Raw genomic sequence first — 22169 nt, forward strand, 5'->3', positions numbered from 1 at the left:
GAATTTATTTATCATCATTATTTTCTCTATAATCTCAATAGTTGTCCTCCAAATATCAAGACGGGGAATAAGAAAGCTGAAGGGCCACACACAGGTTTTGCAGAGCTTTGGCAAAAAGTAACATGTCACTTCTCACAGTCTATTGGTCAGAACTGGTCACACGTTCCCACCCAAGAGTAACAGGGTTGAAAAGTGTAGTCTTCTGTGTGCCCATGAAAGACAGAAGGATTCAATAATGATGTGTGCAGTCATATCTACCTTTTTCACAAAGGTCAAAATCAATGAAACCTGCTACACTAATGATAAAATGAGGACAGCCATGATGTTCCTTGGCATGGGAAGTCATTTGATGAATATGCAGGTAACTAGGTCCTAACCCTATTGTCTGATATTTTGATTGATGGTGAAAATAGTTTTGTTGAAATATACTTATTTTCTGGTGTTAAACCCAGGTTTAACACATGCTGAAGAAAAATAGCCAGTTTCTGGGTAGAAAATCTGGGTGTAAATCCATAAGCAAATTATGTAGTATTAGAAGAATAAGTTTTTTTCTCCCTTCTCATTTCTTGGTTCTGAGGCCAGATAGAGAGATTTCTGCTCTGGAAAGACTCAGAGATGCAGCATCCATCTAAATATCCTATGGTTCATTCCAGACACACCAGATATTAACCTTTAAGAACTAAGTGTATGAACCTGAGTCTATCCATTATTTTCTGTATAATATGGAAAAAGTAGAAAGTAGATCAATTTCTTTGAGGTTTTTTTTTTGGCATTTCCATATGCCCTGTACCATCTTAGTTTACTTTTCATTTCCTTGGTGTTATACCAAGGTGTTATATCACAATCATGTAACTCTTCACTGGGTCTCCCTTCAATCTCCCAGTGTCTGCTATCATAGCTTGGGCATGACCATCAGTCAATTAATATCAATGTTTCTTAAATAAATAAATGACTAGTTCCACTTTTTGCCCTACTTAAGATCAACATAGTCATCCATTTCAATGTACCTTAGTGCTTTCACCTTACTGCTTTCTAACTCTTGCTGCTTCATTCAATCTCTTCTGCCTCACTGGGTGGTGGTTCAGAGAGGAAGTGAAACTTGGGGATATGAGGCAGTGTAAGTACTAGAAAGGGCAGAATGACTGTCTAAAGTCAACATAGTTTGTGGTCTAACAACCTAGATAGTGACCAGGGACAAGTCAAGGAGGATTCCTCAGAAAACTGTTAGCTCAAGCTAAAGTGTTTACTTATAGAGATTTCTTTCCCTATTGTTGTTTTATTTCAGTTTGTTGTATGTTAATTGATCCTAAAATTGGAATATAATTCTTGACTTATTTTAACCTAATGTTGATTTTATAGCTACGGTTAATGGAAGATGCATATTTTTAACTAATCCTGGAAATTTTTTCTTATCATTAGATTATTTCAGTTTTTTGGATTTATATCTTTTCACCTACCAATTAGTGCTTTTGGGTGCTTTAAAAAAACATATGCTAATATGCAACAAGTCAGAAATATACATATGCAAAAATTACTCACCAGGTAAACTCATGATTAGTGCACCAGTACAGGGATAGAAGAGTCCTGAAAGCACATAATTCTTAGATCATTAAACCACTCAAAATGCATCCCTCCAAATGGAGATAGGATTTCTAGTACTGATGGAATTTGGGGACAGAAGCTACTTTGAGATCATCCTCATTATCAATGAGGAGACAGAAGCCAGTGTTGAGTTGGGACCAGAGTGCCCCTGACTCTATCCCTGGTGTTCTTTAGTAATGAATAAATTATAGCCCTGGGCCAACTTTGTCGTATGCAAACGTCAGTTGATAGGACTTGTGCCAATTGACTTGCTGAACAGTAAGAGGATGAAATGACAGAAAATATGTGAAGGAGATCTGAGAATTTAAAAATGTAACACTGTATTGATTACATAGACATTTATTTGGAAGGCTGCAATGTGTCTACCAGGCACTGGACAAAAAGAGATAAAGAACAGTTGCTACAGTCAAAGAATGTACTATCTAGTCGGAAAGAGGTGAGTAAGTGCTGGGGAAAAAACTGAGTTGATGTTATTCTAAGAACTATAGCACAGTTTTATGAAATTCTAGTTATGGTGGAGCGTTCTACAACTAGGGTTGCAAGAAAAAGTGTGTGTGTGGGGGGAGGGCATTCATTCTCTTTGTTTTTTTCCAATGGCATAATACTAACAATTGGCAACAACTACTGTTAATAACATACGGTAAATGAAAAAGTGGTACCTTAGGATGGGTGCCTTGTCTCTATATCTTCCAGTTCAGTTAGAGCTAAGTGAAGATGGCCAATGAGCAGCCAACACGGTGTCAAGGAAACGCTTCTCTTCCAACCGTTCAGCCGAGCGGTCGGCAGGTTGATGAGAGCACCTCCCAGGGCGTTCAGGGTGTTGCTGCTATCTCCACCCTCATTCCGAATGCTACGCCTGCTGCTCACAGGCTGGAATATGCAGCCAGAGCCCTCCAGGACATATGGCTCCGGAGTGCCTGGAGCAGCCTCTTCTCTGGCCCTACCCTGAAGTGGCATCTCTCCTGGGACGCCCTGGAAGGAAGCCGACGGGCTGGTGGGGCCGCGCGTATTCCTTACCTCTCCTCCAAAAGGCCACACCCAACACAAGGCCCCCATTGTGTCTTGGGGAACAGTAGCCCCACAGTATTCCGTGGGCTGCCTCTCGCAAAAAGGAAGCCAGCGGCTCTCGCTCTGGCGACTTCAGCCCCAGACGAGGCAGAGAGAGAGGCGGCCGGCAGGGCAGGTGGCAGAAGCGCCGGGGCGCACGCTCTAGGGCCGCGCGGGCGCCTCGTGCCACGTGCCCGTGGGGCGCGGGCGCGGCGGCACCTGGGGGCGGAGCCAAGGCCGGGAGCACCCGCTGCTGCGCGCGAAGCCCCCTCCCGCCGTGGATGCGCGCAGGTGCGGGAGGCCGCGTCCGCCCAGACCGTGTAGACTGGGTCGGGTCATGGAGCACATCCGCACCCCCAAGGTTGGTGGCGCGGGCGCGGGCGGAGGAGGGAGCGGGAAGAGGGATGCTGAGCTGCTGGGAGGCCCGGGGTCTCCACCGGGCGCTGGCCGAGTCGGCACCGGGTGCAAGGCGGGAGGAGGCGGCGCCCGAGCATCTCCCGGCTCGCCGTGAACCTCCGCATCTTGCTCTTGTTGCCTCACAGGCCTCGCCTTGGCTTCCACTGCATCTAACCTCTTGTCCTTGGGGGTGCGCAGTGGGCAGAGGGGTGGGTGGGAGGAAACCCCAATTGTCTGTTGAGCAGTGGGGCTGCTGATCTGCTGATAAACGCTCCCTTCTGGCCCCGCACTAGGTTGCTGCTGTCTTCTTTTATTTATTTATTTATTTATTTATTTATTTATTTATTCATTTATTTATTTTTAATCGTTTTGGTTTTCTGTGGGCTGCTCTGAGCAGTTGAAAGAGAAACAAGCCTTCCTAATGACTAGTGCAAGGAATTGAGTTATGTGGAGGTGAATTGAATGCATTCAGGAAGCTTGTTAAATCTAAGGGTTCAGACCAGCCCAAGTCCCTCTTCCGCTTTCCCATCATCAGGCTATCCGCCGCAGTGGACCTTACACAGGGCAAATGATCAATATTTGCTGTAGGTTTAATGATATTATCAATCCTTCAGGCTTCTTGCCTTTTCCAGCCTGTTTCGTTCTTTGGGGAGAAGATTTATGCCCTGGTGTACTTCAAACACCAGCTTTTGCCACTCAAAAGTGACGGGTCCCTGAGCATTCCAGTTAAATAGCAGTGGGAGCGTTGACTGTTGTACCAAACCTTCCTACTCATAGTTGTATCAATGATACAGAGTGAAAAAAGATGATCAACATTCCTGTCTAATAAAAACTCTAAACTGGTGAAAGAATATATTTTAAAAGCCTATTGACTATCTCTTGTTACTACCACCACAATCCTTGTGTTTCCAGGATGATAGCATATTAAAAATCTAAGCCCTTGACAGTTAAGTCAAAACTGAGTCTGAGCAGTCAGAACTTAGCCCCAGGGATCGCCTTCATCTCCTGGCAGGAGGAGATACATTAAGTCCAGTAAGAAGAATTCATTTTTAAATACTAGAGTGGTTCCTAAGTACTTTTTTTGTAAAAGCAGCTTTATAATTTTGTCAGTGGAACAATAAATCTTCTCGTTTACGAGAGCCTGTCAGTTCCAACAGTAAATTTCAATTGTATTGCTTTTGCATGGTGAAATTAAATTGTTGCTTCACAATCGGGAAATTGTAAACGTAGAAGAGAGTGCCAGAAACCACAAGGTAGGTGGCTCAAAGCTTTCAGGGTTTAAGTGGTGCTAAATAATTTATTCCAGAACGATGAATTTAACTCATGGATTCTCTCTGCCCTTGACAAGGGTGTCCTTCCTTTGTCATGTCAAAGGGGGACCTTTGTAAGAGTGTTATCTGATGCAAATGTCAATAGCAAGAGTGATAGGATGCCATTTTCCTATCGAATATGAATTTGAGGAGTAAAGGCCTTTTCTAGTCCATATTCAAACGCACTCTGTACAAAGCCATATGTGTAAATCTGAGCGGCAAGCAATATTATCACTTTATTCTTAAAACTGTTTTTCATAAACACCTCTAAGCAGTGTAGTGTTTCAAATAAGAAATCCCTTTCTATCAGGAAATGGAAAGGAATGTGGGGAAATGGAGAATTGTCTGAAGTGTCATTGATTTGAGGGTAATTAACATTTAGGGTAATGCAGGTCGGGGGAAATAAAACTACATAGGTTAGGTGAATCCAATTTTTTCATTCATTCATTTCATGCCACAAGCATTTAAAATGTTTTTACATGCCAGGCTCTTGTTAGGTCCTGGGAGCACAAAGCATCAGAGAGCTCGCAGGCTGGAAGAGAAGCAGTTATAAATATGGATAGAGATATATACAAGGGATAGTAGGTGGTGGGGGGGTTGCGGAGAATGATGGAAGATGAGCTCTACCATAAAGGGTGAGGGAAACCTTCTTAGAAGAGCTGAATCTTAACATGCAAGGAGTCAAGGAGGAACAGGAGCATTTGAGACAGCTGTCATGCAGTTGTGTAAATAGGATGTAATCGATCAATTACAACCTCAAAGAAGCTGAAAACATTAACACTGATAAAGACAGAAAGGATGAAACGATTCCTCAAGGTTAAACAACATCTCTTTTCATTTTACATTTTTAAGTGCTAATTTTCACAGCATAGATGGAAAAGAGAACAAGACAACTTATGTAGAGTGTATTACAACATATGTAATTATTGATGGTCAGATTTATCTTTATTATTTGTTTGCATTATGCTCTGGGGGTGCTGAATTGGTAGCTTGCCTTAGACATCCTGATTTCATGTCTTGGGTGGCTTATAAGGAATATACACAAACTTGTTTACCTGACCCATTTTGGGTTTAAAGTTATATTTATCATGTGGCTAGGAAGGTTTTATTTTAAGAGGAAATGAAATGTGTGCATGTATAATGTACAGTTGCTTTTCTACTACAGTGCAAGTCATTCATTTATTCTTTGTAAACAGTATGAAATCTATTACAGTCTCTGCATTCAGCTTCAGTCCTGGGAGTGCAGTTTAAGGAGGACAGATGCACATGAATAATCAGGAATGCTTTGCACATATTTCTCCGTGTGTGTGTGTGTGTGTGTGTGTGTGTGTGTGTGTGTGTGTGTGTAACTGAAGCCTTTAACAGAGCATATACTAAGCAGGGTATTTTTCTGCCAGAGTGGTGCCTCCATATAGAAGTGTTGCAAGGACAAGCTAGTTTGCAGTAGGGTTGACGTGAGGACAGCAGGAACTACCTGGACACATCACAGTAAACTTTTGGGTTTCTACTACACTGGCTTGCTTTTCCACTCTGAAAACCTTCCTGTAAGAAAATACCCTGCAGGAAGAATAGGGATAATTTGGATTCAAGTACTACTTAATTGTACGAAAAAGCTTCAGTGCTCCTAAAAGCAGCCTGACCCATTTGTAGGATCTGGGTTGGTACTGGATTGAGGCTAATTTGTCTAAGGATCCTGGCTATGTAATCGTTTTGTGCTTTGGTCTTTCTGGAAGACATTTTTTTCCCCCACATGTGTAATCTGAGTTGTAAAACAGAATATGTGGCGACCTTCAAAACTCCAAAACAGACCTTGAAAATGTCTTTTCTTCCTTTCCACCCTTGTTCCCTCATCTGAGCCACTACTCTAATAGGCTCCTAACTGGTCTCCTAGTTTCCTCTTTGCTCTTCTCTAATCCTTTTTCCACAGAGGGAGCCTGGATGATGCTTTTATGCCCCAAATGGATCGTGTTTCTTCCCTGCTCAGATTCTTGGGTGCCTTCCCTTCGTATCCAGGATGTAAAGTGAGGCTCCCCAGAGTGGCTGTTAGGCCCTGCGTGGATTGGATGGACTCCTGTTCACTTCCCCAGCCTCATTCAGTGACAGTCTATTCATTATTAACTATCCACTGATCATCACTGGCCTCGTGGGTTTCTCAAAGGTGACAGGTGTTCTCTGGCCTCAGGACTTCTGCACTGCCCTTTCATCCCGGGGATACTTTTCTCCTCACTCTTTTCCTGGCGAAATCTCTCATCTCTCAGATTAAATATATTTTCCTCAGAGAGGCTCTTGCCCAATTCCTCATTCAAAACACATCTGCCTGTTATATTCTATCACAGCACCCAGTCTTTCACCTCATGCCCTGGTTGCAAGTTTTATATTTATTTGAGTGTTGTTTAGTGTCACGCTACCCTGCTAAACCAGGAGCTGTGTGAAGGTGAGGATTGTATCTTGTTCGTCCCTGTGTCCGTAGCACCTAACACAGTTTCTGACACCAAATAAACACACAGTAAATCAACTGATAATTGAATAATAGAAGGAATGAATAATTCTTGATTTCAGCACTTCAGTTTTTAGTATTTGCTTTAGTAATCCAGGCATCATGTGCACTGTGTCAATGACTAGTTACAATATTGTGAATCTTTTAATAGTACTAGTGTTAAGTACGTGTGAATGTCAATATATTATGTAAAATACATAGCATATATATGATACGTATTTTGTGATGCTATATAATTTTAGTGAAATAGAATTCAAATAACATTTCACGATTTCAGTCATTTTAAAGTATACAATTCAGTTTTTTTCGTGCATTTATCATGTTGTGGAGCTATCACCACTGTGTATAATTCAGAACATTTAATCACCCACGGAAGAAACCCAGGACCTATTTGTAGTCAGTCCTCATTTCCTCCTCCAGCCCATGGCAACTACTAGTCTACTTTCATTCTCTATGAGATTTGCCTGTTCTGCACATTTCATATAAAATGGAATAATATAATATGTGGCCTTTGTGACTTGTTTCTTTATTTTAGCATAATGTTTTCTAGGTTCGTCCAAGTTGTAGCATGTATTTGTACTTCACTCCTTTTCACTTCAAAATAATATTCCGTTCAGTAGATACTATATCACGTTCTGTTTATCCATTTATCAATTGATGGGCATTTAACTTGTTTACAGTTTTTGGTTGTTATGAGCAGTGCTGTTAAGAACAGTCACATATTTGCTTTTTTTGTGAACATAATTTTTCAGTTCTCTTGGGTGTATTCTAGAAAAGGAATTACTGGGGTCTATGTTTAATTTTTTGAGGAAATTGTGATTACGTCTTGCATATCATGCAACTACATATTTCTTCTTCATATGTACCCAACAATATAGAATGATTTATATAGTATCTAGGATGTAAGTACTTCAGAAATAATTGTGTAAGTAGTGTGAATAGACAGGCTTACATCAAAAGGGAATATAGACTTTTATTGTTATAAAATTTCTCAGAAAAACAACCCAATGAGTATGAAGTTATAACTGTATCACTCCAAATTCACTTCTAATGTGTGATAGTATGCTCTTTTGATATAGTCATAAACAGAGTGTTTTTTATCCTATTGCACTTTTGTCTACCATTATTTTGTATATATATTTTATATTCAGAAGTCATCCACCTATTCATTGTTTTAATAATTGCATGTTGTTCATTTGACTATCGTTTGCTTAACGTTTCTCCACTATTAGGGGTCTGGATTTTGTGCCCCTAAAGTCCCTCCTACAGTTTTCTTGATGTATATTGTCCAGGGTGGAATGACTGAGAGTAACTACAGTTTTATAAAGGTTCTTATTACATGATGTCTTTCAGTATTTGAAAGCCTCTCGTATGTCTCAGGGTTTAAGCAAATTTGTAATAGTTTCAGAGAGCAGAAGTAAAGGGTACAGATTGCAGAGTAGAAGATCTTGGCTTGATATACAGAAGTTCTTTCCCACAATTCAGCATGTATGTGTAAGACGAATTAGTTTATCTCTTTAATGAATAAAGGTGTCTAAGCGGAGTCTGAACACATCAGAGAAGACATGGAGGCGTTTCAGGCAAGAGAGACTGGATTAGACTCATGTGTGAATTTCCTCTGAGCCAAGTATCCTGCTACCCCAAGATTCGTACTTCGGATGCAGAGAACTTGCTGTGTATCCTTGGCAGTTCATAATGACCATGGACAACTCTTCATTAAGAAGTTTCATTAAGAAGAAACTTCATTAAGAAGTGTTCCTTATATGTAGTCAAAATCTGTCTCACTGTACTTTTTAGTAATTGGGTCTAGCTCTCTTCCTTAGGATATTGCCGAATATATCAACCCTCATTCCAGGAAATGGCCTTTCAAGTATTTCATTTGATGTTGCCATCTCCTGAACCCTTTCTTCCTACGTAAGTCATTACTTTGCACCACCTCTTCTGTCAACCAACCAGTGGCTTGGTTTTAAGTCTCTTTATATCGGTGCTTATTTTACTCAATGAGTTAGAAAAACATGATTATTTTAAGTTTGGTTGAATTGGGAAAGAGCAAAGTTTGATAACTATTTTTTAATTGTATTATTATCACATTCTATCTCAGTGGACTTCTGGTGTGCTTGCTGTGGAAGTGAACCCTCAGCTGTCTTCACCCATTGTGCTGTGAAGCTCAGTTTCCTTGTTATTTCCTTGAATGAGCGTATCTTGCACTTATCTTTGTTGAATATTATCTCATTGGATTTAGCTTATTGCTTAATCCCTTATTCTGATTTTGGGTCCTGTTACACATCTGCTATTCCTCTCAGTATGGGACCATTCACTAATGAGCTTGTCTTCTGTTACCTCATCCATGATCTTATCCAAGAAAGAAACTAGAAAGGTGGATATGACTTCTGAGGTACTTAAGCCACTTGTTCCCATTTCCCAGGATCTTGATTTTGGTTACAGATTGACGAGTTCTCTCAGGTTGGTGCCATCTATCTCCCATTTGATGCACTCGTCCTCCATCACTTTTCCAAGTAGGTCATTCAAAGAAAGAAATGGAGTAGTCTGCGATGATGACTGAGTGAATCCTTCCCGTTCCTGCAGATTGGTGGTTTCCTTTTCTAGGTTCATACAAAATTCCATTAAAGGAGCTATTTTAGAATCTTGCCTAGAATTAATGTCAAACTCACCAACTTATAATTACAAAATTTCATATCCCCCTTTTGAAAATAGTGATCTCATTTGCAAGTTCTCTCTGTGGTAGAGAGACCTCAATAGAGCATGAGAAGATTGACTTTCTCTGTGTCATTCACCACCTTTATACCATCGGCAATAAATGGTCTGTCTTTTTTATCTTCGTTTAACAAATAATTTCAGGTTATAAAAGTATATTACTTTTGATTCCACATTAGAATCAGTATAGAAATTAACCACTGCTAATATTTGAGTATATTTCCATCTGGCTTTTTTTCTTTGTATGAATATTCAAGCTTTTTATTTGTTTGTTTAGAAATTTAGAATCACCCATTTCAATCTTGTGGGATGCGCTTTTTAACTTACCATGTTGTGGTCTTTAAAAACATACTTTTAGAAGACTATATGATTGATTTAATCTTATGGAAATGTCATTATCACCGTGAACCTTCTCCCTATGAGGCTATTACAATAATGTTATGATGAACATCTTGTTTTGTAATTATTATATGCTTATGTGATTACTCCCTTAGGATAGAGCCTAAAATGGAATTACTGTGTCACAGAAGATGAAGAATTTTGTGGTTGATATATGTTGCCAAATGACTTTCCAAAAATGTTATGTCAATTTTCAGAATCAGTGTTTTTCTCACTGTATCATCTTTGCTTTATTATTTTTAAAAATATTTGCTAATTTAAAGTGTGGAATAGCATCTTGTTATTGCATTGTACTTTTTTATTGCTAGTAAGGTTGATGTGTTTTCAAAAATATGTTTATTGACCATTTTACTTTTATGAATTATCTATTTATATGTTTTTCCACTTTAATAATTGGTATTTGTGTGTGTGTGTATTATATATATATATATATATATATATATATATACACACTATATTTGGATATATATATATATATATATATATATATATATCCAAAGATAGAATTCACATACAATAAAATTAACTCTTTTATAATATACAATTCTGTGCTTTTTAAAATATTCATAGAGTTACACAAGCATCTCGATTACTTAATTCCAGAATATGTCATCACTCAAAAGAAACCCTATACCTATTAACTGTCACTCCCCATTTCCTCCTCCTGTCACCCTCAGCAACTACTAATGTACTCTCTGTCTTTATGTGTTTGCCTTTCCTGGACATTTTGTATAATTTGAATCATATAATATATGGTCTTTTGTGGCTTGCTTTTTTTACTTAGTATTATAATATAATGTTCTCAAGGTTCATCCAAGTTGTAGAATGTATCAGCACTTTGTTTCTTTTTATCCATTCTATGGATATGCCACATTTTATTTATCCATTCTTCAGTTGATGGATATTGTGTTGTTCCTGTTTTTTTGACTATTATGAATAATGCTGCTACGAACTTGTGTATACAATTTTTTGTGTGGGCATATGCTTTTATTTCTCTTAAGTGGAATTTCAGTTGGCTATGAGTGGAATTGTTCAATCATATGACAACCCAATGTTTAAAATTTTGAGGAACTGCCAAATTGTTTTCCAAAGTAGCTGCACTATTTTAAAATCCCCTCAACAATGTACAAAGGTTCCAATTTTTCCATATTCTTGCCAACGCTTGTTATTGTCTATCTTTTATTTTGTTCATCTTCGTTGGTGTGAAATGGTATTCATTGTAGTTTTGATTTGCATTTCCCTAATGACTAATTATTTTGAGTATCTTTTCATGTGCTTAATGACCATTTTTATATTTTCTTCAGAGAAGTGTCTATTTGATTTTTTGTGTTCTTTTTTTTCTTAAAGATTTTATTGGGGAAGGGGAACAGGACTTTATTGGGGAACAGTGTGTACTTCCAGAACTTTTTTCCAAGTCAAGTTGTTGTCCTTTCAGTCTTAGTTGTGGAGAGCACAGCTCAGCTCCAGGTTCAGTTGCCGTTGCTAGTTGCAGGGGTTGCAGCCCACCATCCCTTGTGGGACTCGAGGAATCGAACTGGCAACCTTGTGGTTGAGAGCCCACGCTCCAATCAACTGAGCCATCCGGGAGGCAGCTCAGCTCAAGGTGCCGTGTTCAATCTTAGTTGCAGGGGGCACAGCCCACCATCCCTTGTGAGACTCGAGGAATTGAACCAGCAACCTTGTGGTTGAGAGCCCACTGGCCCATGTGGGAATCAAACCGGTAGGCTTCAGAGTAGGAGCCCGGAGCTCCAACCGCCTGAGCCACCAGGCCAGCCCCTGTGTTCATTTTTAATTGGATTACTTATCTTTTTAATTACTGAGTTGCAAAAGTTCTTTATATATTCTGGATGTAAATTCCAAATCATATACAAGGTCTGAAATTAAGTTTGCAAACTCGTGGCAACCATGTTGCTAACCTTTCTTGATATCAGAGGGATTATTTATTATGAATTTGTACCAACTGGACAAACAGGTAACCACGTTTACTATTTGGAAGTGCTGAAAAGGCTGTATGAAAAGTTAAACTTCTTGCCAGCAATTCATAGCTCTTGCATCACGACAATGCACCAGCTCACACGGCACTGTCTGTGAGGGAGTTTTTAACCAGTAAACAAGTAACTGTATTGGAACACCCTCCCTACTCACCTGATCTGGCCCTTAATGCCTTCTTTCTTTACCCGAAGATAAAGGAAATAGTGAAAGGAAGGTAATACAACGACAGCTCTGATGGCCATTCCAGAAAGAGTTCCAAAATTGCTTTGAAGGGTGGTCTAGGCACTGGTGTCTCTACATAGCTTCCCAAGGGGGGTTACTTCAAAGGTGAACATAGTGATATTCAACAATGAGGTATGTAGCACTTTTTCTAGGATGAATTCGCAAACTTAATTGTCCGACCTCGTATATGACTTGGAAATGTCTTATCCCATCTTGTCAGGTTTTTTTTGCACTGTTTTGATGGTGTCTACTGAAGCATAAAAGTTTTTAATTTTGGTATAGTCCAACTTACCCATTTTTTCTTTTGTCACTATGATTTTGGCATCAAATTTATGTATAGTTTTAAAAAGACTTTTTTCTGATTATAAAAGTAATATGTTACAGAAAATGCAATTCAAAAGAACAGAAAGAAAATAAGACATACACAATTTCAACACTCATGAAAAATTACTGTTGATTTTGTATATTTTGCCAGCCTTTTTCTTTACATATAAATAGAAAAGCAATATAAAACAAAATTAGGTCTGTTTCTCTGCCTCCCTCTCTCTGTCTCTCTCTCTCTCTCTGTCTCTCTCTCTCTCTCTGTCTCTCTCTCTCTGTCTCTCTCTCTCTCTCTCTGTCTCTCTCTCTCTCTCTCTCTCTCTCTCTCTCTGTCTCTCTCTCTCTCTCTCTCTCTCTCTCTCTCTCTCTCTCTCACTCTCTCTCTCTGTAATTTTGGGGTATGAGAACCTGACTTTTATATGTCATACCATAATTTTGTTTCTGACTTTATTAAACGTTCTTCTGAAAAGCAATTTGTCATAACTACATGGTCTCACACTGTGTGATGCATAATAAGTTATTTAGTGTTGGGAGACAGTTCTCTGTGGGTCTTAAATATTTCTGCACTTTTGTTCTGACCTGCATTTTCAAGGATGATTTTAGAGAACAATCTTGAAAGACAGAAATAGTTTCTCTATCAGGAGCAGAGAGTAGGTTTGTTTTCTATCTAGGATGATAAAGGTAATGTTTTCCTTGGGGGCAAAGGTTGGTCAGGGTTGCTTAGCAGACCTCTTGTAAGACTGACTTTTCTTAAACCATAAGCTCTAAGTTTCCATATCTGTGACAGAGGTAAACTCTGGGAGCTACATCTATCTGGGCTGCTCCATATTGCCCCTTAGACTCAGAAGATGTAGGGAGCTGATGTGAACATAAAGCTCATGCTTCCTCATGTGCAGTGAGCAATTAAGTCTTTGATTTCTGCCCCAGGCGTCTTGTGTCTTCGCTCAGCATCGAGAAACTGAGGGAGGCTAACTTGTTATGTTGCAAGCAGGTTAAAAATCTCAGATACTTAATAGTTCTTCACATTAATCCCCTAGTATTTGATATTTCATTTGTCTCAATTTTGTCACTACAATAAATAACTGTGACAAAGTCTGTCAGGAGTGTGGCTTGAGTATACAGAACACGTTGTGTGTCATAGAACTTAAGAATCCATATTGATTCGCTCCAGCATGTTTTATATATAAATGCAGGTAGCTGTCAAGTAGCTTTCAAATTAGGGGGATATAGACTGTATATGTGTTGGGTGTGTGTGATGGAGAAAATGCCATGAAGAAAAATAACGAAATATAAGGGGAGGGGAGGGATATTGGTTGGAGTGAGTTAGGATTGTTAAATTTAACTTATGATGGTAATATGGTCTTCCTGAAAAATGACAATTGAGCAGAGACCTGAAAAAGCTAGGGAACACACTATCTGTATATCTGAGGAAAACAGCAGGAACATCTAGTGCAAAGGCCCTGAAGTAGGAGCGTGCTTGCAGTCCTCAAGGAATAGCAGAAAGATGGTGTGGCTGCAAAGCAGGGGTGGGGTAGTTGTGAAACATGAGGTTCAGAGGGAGCAGGGAAGATTATGTCAGACTTGCACTCTGGGTGTGAAGAGAGCCATGGAAGGGATCAGAGCTCTGACTTAAATTTAACAGGGTCTTGGGCAAAAATAAACGGTGTAGGTGGAAGCGTAGGCAGAAATGGAAAGAAGGGACCAAGGGGCAGTAGCAATAGAGATAGGAATAAACTGGATATGTTTTTAAAGTAGAATGGTGAGGATTCACTGATGGAGTAGATATGAGAGGAGAGCAAATGAAGAGGCAAGCATAATGCCAGGGTTATGCCCTTGTACTGGAAGGATGGATTCTGAGGTTGGGACAATTAGGGGAGAGAGGATTGTAAGATGTGAGGTGAAAGGGAATCTGGAGCTCAATTTGGGACATAAGAGTTTGTCCTATTAGACACACCTATTAGACACACAGGTAATTTCCTTTATAAGATCTGGGTATTTCTTTAAGGAACTAAAGAATGACAATACAGGAGTGGCATCCTTTTTTTTTAAGGGCTATTTTTTAATATATATTTTATAAAGGTCTCAAATTCTTTAGAAAAGCATCTGATGTAAATAAATTCAATCAATAAATACAAATTTTGAAAAATGTTCATTGTTTTTAAGAACTATTTAATAATACAGAATATTTTAGTATATATCATGAGGTCCGACACTTAAGTTCGCAAGCACATCCTAGAAAAAGAGCTACATACCTCATTGCTGAATATCACTATGGTCACCTTTGAAGTACTCCCCTTGGGAAGCTATGCACCAATGCCAACGCCTACTCCACCCTTCAAAACAATTTTGGAACTCTTTTTCTGGAATGGCCATCAGAGCTGTCGTCGTATTACCCTTGATGTCCTGAAGTCATCAAAATGTCTTCCTTTCAATATTTCATTTATCTTTGGATAAAGAAAGAAGACATTGGGGGCCAGATCAGGTGAGTAGGAAGGGTGTTCCAATACAGTTATTTGTTAAAAACTGGCTAAAAACTCCCTCACAGACTGTCCGGTGTGAGCTGGTGCATTGTTCTAATACAAGAGTCATGAATCGTTGGTGAAAAGTTTAGGTCATCTAACTTTTTCATGCAGCCTTTTTAGCACTTCCAAATAGTCAACTTGGTTAACTGTTTGTCCAGTTAGTACAAATTCATAATGAATAATCCTTCTGATATCAAAAAAGGTTAGCAATATTGTTGCAACAAGCTTGTGAACTTAATTGTCAAACCTCGTATGTATATAAATAACATATTTATTTCCAGTGGTTTAATCTTTGTTCTTTACAGTCCATCAGCCATCAAGATGGACTATAAACAAACACGTTTTCCAGCATGAGAGGAGTGTAATATTTAAAGACATGCTGAATGGTTCCTTTGCAATAAGGAAACATCCTGCTTTGCTTTGCTTTCTCTGGTTCAATTATTTGCATCTGTTTTCAAAAAGCAAACAAAAAACACATGCAATTCAACAATAGCAACAAAAAACAAGCAGATCAGTTCAAAAACAGAACAGGTCTTGAGTAGACATTTCTCAAAACAAGATATACAAATCAACAATAAGCTCATGAAAAGATGCCCAATATCACTAGCTATTAGAGAAATGCAAATAAAAACCACAATGAGATACCATTTCATACCCATTAGGATGGCTATTGTAAAAAACAAACAAACAAAAAAAACAACAAAAAGAAACCCTGAAAATAAGTGTTGGCAAGAATGTGGAGAAATTGAACTCTCGGAAATTGCTGTAAAATGGTGCAGCTGCTGTAGAAAACTGTTTGGCAGTTCCTCAGAAAGTTAAACATAGAATTACCATATGACCCAGCAATTCCACTCCGAGGTGTATACCCAAAAACATTAAAAATGTACACAAACAGATACTTGGCTTGTATGCCTATGCTCATAGCTGCATTATTCACAATGGCCAAAGGATGGAAACAATCCAGGTATCCAGTAACAGATAAATGGATAAACAAAAGGTGGTACATATACACAATGGAATATTATTCAGCCAAAAAAAGGAATGAAGTTCTGATACATGTTACAAAATGGATGAAACCGTAAGACATTTTGCTGAGTAAAACAAGCCAGACAAAATAGGACAAACATATGATTCCACTTATCTGAGGTATCTAGAATGAACAAATTCTTACAGACAGAAGTAGAATAATGTTTACTGGGGGAGAAGTTAAGGAAAATGAGAGTTATTGCTTAATAGTTGTTGAATTTCTGTTTCAGATGATGAAAAAGTTTGGAAATGTAGTGATCATTGTACAACAATATGAATGCACTTAGTGCCACTCAATTATACGCTTAAAGATGGTTAAAGTGGTAAATTTTATGTTGTGCGTATTTTGCCACAATAAAAAGCAAAAAGCAAACTACTTCCTGGTATGTAACCAGTGCTCAATAAATACTTATTCAGTAAGTGAATTTGTTGAATGAATGAATGAATGAATGAATTCCAACTAGGTTTAATTTGGCAAATGTACATCACCTATTAGCACGATATTGGGAAGCAGTTTGGCTCTGAAGTCTGCCCAGAGTTTAAATTCTTACTCCATCACTTACTTATTAGATATGTTTTTTTTTGACTGTTGGCATAATTTTTAAAAATGAGAAATAGTTCAGATACCATAAAATTCACTCTTTTAAAGTATACAATTCAGTGGGTTTTGTTACATGTTTTCTAACCATCATTACTATCTATCTAATTTCACAACAATTTCATCACCCCCAAGAGAAACTTCATACCCATTAGTATTCAGTCTGCATTTCTCTCTCCCACATTCCTGGAGACCACTCATCTACTTTTTATCTCTACAGATTTTCCTGTTCTGCACATTTTGTATAAACAGAGCCATACAACATGTGGTCCATTATGACTGGCTTCTTTCACTTAGCACATCATTTTCAAGATTCATCCATATTTGTAGCATGGATAACTTCATGTCTTTATTGCTGAATAATATTCCATTGTATTGAATATACACACATTTGTTTATCCACTTATCATTTGACAGATACTTGAGTTGTTTCCACTTTTTGTTTATTATGAATAATGCTTCTATGAACACTGATGTACACATTCTTTTGTGTGAACATATGTTTTCAATTCTCTCGGGTATCCAGGATTAGAATTATTCTATCATATGGAAGCTATATGTTTAATCTTTTGAGAAACTGACAAACTGTTTGCCAAAGAGGCTGTACTGTTTTATAGTCCCAACAGCAATGTGTGAGGATTCTAATTTCTCCATATTCTTGCCAGCACTTGTTATTGTCAACTTTCTTTCTAATAACTATCATAATAGGCATGAAGTGATAGGTCATTGTGGTGTGATTTACATTTCCTTGATGACTAATGATGTTGAGCATCTTTTTATGTGCTTATTAGCTGTTTGTGTATCTTCTTTGTAGAAATTATTTATTCTAATCCTTTGCTTTTTAAAAGATGGTTTCAGTGCAGTTTTGGGTTCACAGAAATATTGAGCAGAAGGTACATCCCCATACATCCCCTGTCCCCACGCAGACATAGCTTCCCCCCATGATTGACATTCCCCAGCAGAGGAGTCCATTTGTTTCAATTGATGAACCTACACTGATACATCATTAACATCCAAAGTCCATTCTTTACATTAGAATGGACTCTTAGGGTTCACTCTTAGTGCAGTACATTCTTTGGGTTTGGACAAATTCATAATGGCATGTATCCACAATTATAGTACCCTACAGAGTAGTTTTACTGCCCCAAAAATCCTGTGTTCCCCTTATTCATCCCTCTCTGCCCCCTAATGCCCAGCAATCACTGACCTTTTTAGTGTCTCCGTAGTTTTCCCTTTTCCAGAATGTCATATGGTTGGCATCATACACCACGTAGCATTTTCATATTGGCTTCTTTCACTTAGTGAAATGCAGTTAAGTTCCCCCCATGTCTTGTCATGGCTTGATAGCTCATTTCTGTTTTATTGCTGAATAATATTACACCATCTGGATGTACTACTGTTTACTTACCTATTCACCTGCTGACGCATGTCTTGGTTGCCCCCAGGTATTGGCAATTGTGAATAAAGCCGCTTTAAACATCCATGTGCAGGTTTTTTGTGGATGTAAGTTTTCGGCTTCGTTGGGTAAATACCATAGAATACAATTCCTGGATCATATGGTAATAGTATGTTTAGTTTTGTGAGAAACTGCCAAACTGTCTTCCAAAGTAGCTGAATCATTTTGCATTCCCACCAGTAATGTATGAGCCTTCATGTTTCTTCATATCCTCACCAGCATTTGGTGGTGTCAGTATTTTGGATTTTGGCCATTCTAATAGGTGTGGGGTAGTATCTCCTTGTTATTTTAATTTGTATTTCACTGATGACACGAAGAGTGTTTTTCATATGTGTATTTGCTATCTGTATGTCTTCTTTGGTGAGGTGTCTGTTGAAATCTTTGGCCAATTTTTTTTAATTGAGTTGGTTTTACCAGAAATGTCTTTTGCAAACATTTTCTTCCAATCTGTGGCTTATCTTTTCTTTTTTTTTTTAAACAGTATTTTCACAATGCAGAAATTTTGAATTTTAATTGTCTAGTTTATCAATTCTTTCTTCCATAGATTATGTCTTTGGTGTTGTATTTAAAAAGTCATTCTCAAACTCAAGATCGTCAAGATTTTTTTTTTCATGTCATAGTCTAGGCATTTGTTCATTTTCATTTAGGCTATCTCTCTTTTTATTGTTGAATTGTACATCTTTATATATTTTGGATAATAGATCCTTATCACACATATGACTTGCAAATATTTTATTCCATTCTGTGGGTTCTTTTTCTTTTTTTTCTCTTTCTTATTGTCCTTTGAAGCCAAAAGGTTTTTAATTCTGATGAATTCCAGTTGACTTACACTTGACCTATTTTTTCTTTGATTGCTTGTGCTTTAGGTGCTGTGTGTGTGTGTGTGTGTGCCTGTGTGTGCATAAAACAAAAAAAACTTGCCTAATCCAGGTCACGAAGATTTACACTGTTTAGGTCTTTAATCCATTTTGAGTTAATTTTTGTATGTGGTAGAGATCCAGAGTCATTCATTTGCACATGGAATTCCATTTGTCCAGGCACTATTTATCAAAAAGACTTAGTCCATTTAGTTGTCTTGGCACCCTTGTGTAAAATCAGTTCACTATAGTTACATGGACCATAGATGCATGGGTTTCTTACTGGACACTTGCTTCTATTTTTTTAATCTCCATATCTATTTTTAATGTGTACCACATAGTCTTTTTTAAAAAAAATTCAATCACAGTTGATATTAAATATTATTTTATATTAATTTTAGGTGTAAAACATAGTGGTTAGACATTTATATAATTGATACAGTGATCCCCCTGATTAGTCTGGTACCCCCCTGGCACTATACATAGTTATTACCATGTTATTATATTCCCTATGCTTTACTTTACATCCCCATGACCATTTTGTAACTACCAATTTGTACTTCTTAACCCCTTCACCTTTTTCACCCTGTCCCCCAACCTCCCTCCCATCTGGCAACCATCAGCTTGTTCCCTGCATCTGTGAGTCTGTTTGTGTTTTGTTTGTCCATTTATTTTGTTCTATAGAGTCCACATATACTTGTAAGTGACATCATATGGTATTTGTCCTTCTCTGTCTGACTTATTTCACTTAGCATAATACCTTCCAGGTCCATCCATGTTGTCACAAATGTGTACCACACAGTCTCGACTATATAGCCAGGTATATGATCTTGATTGAGTCACTCGAGTTCTCTCAATGCATTGATTTCCTCAACTGTCTCTTATGAGGTTCAGTGAGAGAATACCTTTAAAGTACTTAATATTGCATTTAGTACATTTTTAAACTGTTTTTCTTTTTTATAATCTTTGCAAAAGGAGGTGGTCACATGTTTGTATGCTGATAGAACTGTGAAGTTTGAGAATAAAAAGAATTTGCTTAATCCAAACATTTCATTTGACTTACTTCCCCACCATACAGTAGGTTTATTTATTTATTTTTTTTCTCTGAAGGCACTCTGCAAAGACTGGATTTTAGGAAAGGTGTCAAGTTTTGCTCAGAAAGCCCGCAGTGGCTTATATTCCCTACAGACAGCGTCTGAGTGACATCACCCTGAACTCCTGAGGGACAGTCTTTGGAGTGGACGTGTGAAGAAACTGAGAAACACACTTTGATTTTTTTTTTTAATGGATAAAAGTAACATGGTAACATTTGTGCCACCGATTAAGCTTTTGAAAGGGATACAATTAAGGGACTATATTATAGCCTTGAAACATTGGTGAGGAATGATAAAGGCATGAAACTGTAACCTGCTATGTTTGTCTACTTATTTACTTATTAGCAAATTTCAACATTTCCCATTGAACTTACATTAGTAACTGATTGGGTTGGGTTATCACTTCTGTCAACATCTCCGCAAACAAAACAGTGTCTGGAATGCTTGTTTTCACAGAACAGATGGACATATATTTTCTCATCCATATTTAAAGCTTATTTTTATTGGTGTTTCCATTCTGAACAGGACAAGCTATGAACTATGCATGAAATTAAACCTCTTGACCAAACACCCAGGATTCCGTGACTTTGTCCCATGTGATGGCTCATGTTTGTATTCTTATATTGTACTCAGAGGGAGTCCAAGAAGCTCATTTTGTATTTCTTAGGCCAGGAACAGTCTAAACTTTTTTTTTTTCCTAGTGCCCTTTCCCCTGGTGGACAGCTAGTTGAAGCCTTTGGGAGTAAAAGTACTTCCCAGGACATAAACTCAACCCTTCCTCCCACAGCCACTTAAAATAGTTTAAAAATAACCCCCACTTAACATTTTGTGGCAGGCTTTGACAACTTTATGAAAATTGTATGTTTACTTTTCTCCTCTTTTTCAAGAGGAGAAACACTATTTATCAGAGATTCCCGGAGACATAAATTTTATTGCCAAGCTATGACAAAGTTTCCCTCCTTAGGGCATATAGCAAAGCGCAAGCCATGCAGAAATTGCAGGTGCAGTTGACTTCCACATTGAAGTGAGCTGTTCAGCGAGTTTGAGGAGTGGAGTATAGAAAGAGATTCTGCCTTCTTGAGCTAAGTGGGTAGTTTCAGAGACACTAGCCATGCATTTACTCATTTACTTGTACCTTAAACAAATATTCCTTGAATGCTTCCTGTATGCCATGTACTGTTTTAGGCCTGGAGATCCAGTGGTGACAAAACAGACAGTGTCCCTAGTTTTATGAACTTACATTGTAGGTAAGAATGAAACAATAAAAAATAACATTGCAGCGTTTTAAAATGCTCTATATGTGATTTTCTTCGCTGGAAGCCAAGACCTTAGAAAAAATCTTCCATGTTTACAAGATCCATTTGCTAGATCCTGTTACTCTTCCCCCGTGAACCTTCCAGTTGCTTCCACGCTCCACAGAGAGAAAGCCAAGTCGTAACATTGTGCTGGAAAGGCTCAGCGCACCTCATCTCCTGTGCCTCCCCTCACAGACTCTGCTCTTGTAGACCCTTGAACATGCGGAAGCAGTTCCTGCTCAGGTCCTCTCACGTGTTGTTCCCTGTTGTGGCCTGGAAAGCTCCTTTTCCAAAGTTCCTCGTGGTTGGCTCTCCCACTTATTTTGGTTCTCTACTGAAAGGCCCAGTCGTTGTATTAGAAAAGACGTTCCCTGGGCATGCTGAGGGCCGGCCCTCCACACCCAACTGCGTGTCCTGCTTTCATTTCCTCCCTAGCACCTTTTGGCATATGGATATGTATTTTGTTTTTAACGTGCCTATCTGTTTGTTTTCCATTCTCCTGTCCACCCATCCTCAGAGTGCAAGCTCCCTGTGAGCAGTGACTTTGTCCTGGCCACAGGTGGATCCCCAACACCCAGAATGTTCCGGGCCTGGCACAGAGTAGATGTGCACAGTGAATATTACTTGACTGAATGAATCAAGGACATGGTTTAATGTGACGTTGTGTCCAAACTACAGTATCTTTCAACAGCCTTGTGTCTTATTCTTCTTTTACCTCTTATTTTTTAATGTAAGGGTGCTAATATTTTATTAATTCAAAAGACTTTATAAGAAAATATAAGTATGGCTTCCAATAAGAATGTTATACCTGCATTTGGTC

General features: G+C 38.4%; 1 protein-coding gene across 1 annotated transcript in view; it reads left to right on the forward strand.

The window, feature by feature from the left end:
- Nucleotides 1–2882: 2882 nt before the first annotated feature.
- The window catches only part of MTMR7 (myotubularin related protein 7), a 92210-nt gene continuing 72923 nt past the window's right edge, over nucleotides 2883–22169 (forward strand). The window contains exon 1 of the mRNA XM_081046560.1: nucleotides 2883–3010. Coding sequence (XP_080902686.1) covers nucleotides 2987–3010 — 24 coding nt within the window. The 5' untranslated portion in view covers nucleotides 2883–2986. The remainder of the gene's footprint in view (nucleotides 3011–22169) is intronic.

Source organism: Rhinolophus hipposideros, assembly GCF_964194185.1.
Source record: "Rhinolophus hipposideros genome assembly, chromosome: 4".
NCBI lineage: Eukaryota > Metazoa > Chordata > Mammalia > Chiroptera > Rhinolophidae > Rhinolophus > Rhinolophus hipposideros.